The 2,500-nt window shown below is 50.3% G+C and overlaps 1 protein-coding gene across 2 annotated transcripts in view; it reads left to right on the forward strand.

Annotated features, from left to right (window-relative positions):
* Positions 1 to 2,500, forward strand: part of LOC119583662 — a 41,513-nt gene that overhangs the window by 38,319 nt on the left and 694 nt on the right. For both annotated transcript variants that reach the window (XM_037932255.1, XM_037932256.1), the window contains exons 7-9: positions 54 to 149; positions 703 to 936; positions 1,234 to 2,500. The exon at positions 1,234 to 2,500 is cut by the window's right edge and continues 694 nt beyond it. In XM_037932255.1, the coding sequence (XP_037788183.1) occupies positions 54 to 149; positions 703 to 936; positions 1,234 to 2,211 (1,308 nt within the window). In that variant the 3' untranslated portion in view covers positions 2,212 to 2,500. The remainder of the gene's footprint in view (positions 1 to 53; positions 150 to 702; positions 937 to 1,233) is intronic.

Raw genomic sequence — 2,500 nt, forward strand, 5'->3', positions numbered from 1 at the left:
ACTAACTATCAGTGACTGTGGTTCAGGTAATAATAAAATCTTTCAAATCCTAGATTCACCGGGTTGAACAAAAGATCGCTCGAACGCTGAAGAGACAGGCAGCCAAGATTCACCAGAACCTCCACACGGATCTCAAGAGGCTGCGTGAGGTAAGAGAAGAAAACCAGAGTGGTTTCCTAGACCTGGCTTTTTGGTCATAGGCGTGTCTTGAGATGGTTTATTTGGTTGCAGTCGTTGTTTTAGATCATTTAGATTCAGAAAAGTTATTAGTGTCGGTGTAGGTTTATTTCTGCCATGGGAAATGTATTTTTAGTAAATTAAATCTATTGATTTGGGCCGTGGAATTTTTATTTCGACATATACTTAGGTTTTGGTCACATTCTAAGAAGCATTTCGTATATCATTCCCGCCGCAAATTAGTAATAGATATATTAGGGAGGTGGTAAAACCCATTAATTCCAGGATCTCCATCGACCGTCAGAAGCGATAGCTGCTGATGGCGTATGTGAGAGAAATCAGCCGAGCCAATTAAATTCACATTTGAACATAGCGTTCGAAGTTCGATTAAAACCAGTAGAAAAGTAAAATGCAGTCAAGTTTCATTTCCAAATTTACCCTACTTTCAATCTCTTTAACCGCTTATCGATTTACAATCAATATTCTTCCCTGCAGTAAAATAATCTGGCCTTACCTTCTTATCAGGTGGTGACAGCTCTCTCGGTTCTTGACCACAACTCGGAGGAGAACTGCAGCAAGGAGGTGCTCAAGCGCTACGAGAGCCAGCCCACGATTCCTCAGGACGAGGGCGACGGCGAAGACGAAGAAGGCCATGCCCCTCCCCGCTCGGCGACGTCGGTGCAGCCGTCGCCCGCCACCGAGCGCATCAACACCTTCCGGCAGGCGCTGTCCGAGGCGGCCGTCAACAATGTGGGCAAGGTGGGTTCCTGCCAGTGGGCCCTCTCTCTCTCCTCTCTCTCCTCTCTCCTCTCTCCTCTCTCCCCTCTCCCCTCTCCCCTCTCCTCTCCCCTCTCTCCTCTCTCTGCTCTCTTCTCTCTTCTCTCTCTCTCTCTCTCTCTCTCTCTCTCTCTCTCTCTCTCTCTCTCTCTCTCTCTCTCAATCGCTCGCATTCCTCCTTTCAGTGTCAGTTTAAGTAATTATATTGTTTATTTACACATTCCCCAATATATTTTATAATCTGAAGTAGCAGCACTAACATCTCGTGTGCTCTTGCAGAAGGACCAGTTCCGCAGCCTGTCGTCTCTGGAGGACGTGGCTCTGTTCCTGGAGATGGTGGAGTCGCTTCTCCGCGAGCACGAGGCGGGCATCGCGAAGGAGGCGGACGACCAGGCGCACCACATCCTCAGCGACGACGACTCCAACTCCTCCGACGATGACTCCTTCGGCACAGTGGCGATGGACATCCCGCACAAGGAGGACCTCGAGGCTGGCTTCTGCAATCAGGCTTTCGTTGGCGACAAGGGTGAGGTCGAGGGCGCGAGCCAAAAGCCGCGACCCGACGCCGACAACGCCAGCAAGAAGGGCGCAAAAGAGGATGAGCCCTGCGTTAACCAAAGGGTGCAGCAGCGGCTAAACTATCTCCTGATGGAAGTAGACGCTAAGTCGAGGCGAGGACTCTTGCGCCAAAAGTCGCTAAAGGAAGGCGTCATTTCTTCGGGCCAGCTCCTGGGCAAGATGGAGAGCATCGTGTGCAAACCCTTCTCCAACCCAGACCTCTACGACGCCTGCGATACCAGTGACTGCGACTCGGCGTCGACTTTCGACCGTCGAAGCTGCAACTCCGTCCCGGGTTGCATCAAGACCGGCTGCACGAAATCGTACACGAACCTTTGCGACGTCTTCCCTACACTGCCCTCCTCCTGCGACGCCGTCGGCCACCAGCCTGCCTCCCAACATGACTCCGAGAAGCGAGCCAGCCGCCGCTGGTCCGTCGGGAGCGAGAGTCACCTGCAGGAGGCCTCACTCGACGGCCATCACGCTCCCCACAACTTCCTCGGCGGCATCAAGTTGTCTGCGGGGAGGAGCGCCAAGGACCAGAGCTCGCCGCTGTCTCTGCTCTCCCTGTGGATTCACGGCAGCACTGTCAGGACCCAGGGCCTGCAGGAAGTGGAGAAGGAGAGAGAGAAAGAGAAGGACAGCGTCAGTAGTGACGAATCGCAGGAAGCCACTAAACCTCAATACACGCGGTTATAATTTTGTATTAAGATATCCTTTTTTATTTATGATACTTTGTGGATCCAAAGTAGTACAAAAATCATAAACTCAAGTCAAGCAATACATCTTGTGAGTCAAATAGACATGCGAAAAAACAAAATACTACAGTGTAGCACTAAATAGTTATAGAGCTTGTATTCAGTCAGGGTGGGACCTGCAGGGTCATATTTCTATAATGTATTTCCAAAAGAGCGTAAATTTCATAAACAGGTCTGTAAAACATCGATTTTGCTATCAATGGACTAATTATCAACTAACCAAACGTAGC

Source organism: Penaeus monodon, chromosome 17 (genome assembly GCF_015228065.2).
Source record: "Penaeus monodon isolate SGIC_2016 chromosome 17, NSTDA_Pmon_1, whole genome shotgun sequence".
In the NCBI taxonomy this organism is placed as follows: domain Eukaryota; kingdom Metazoa; phylum Arthropoda; class Malacostraca; order Decapoda; family Penaeidae; genus Penaeus; species Penaeus monodon.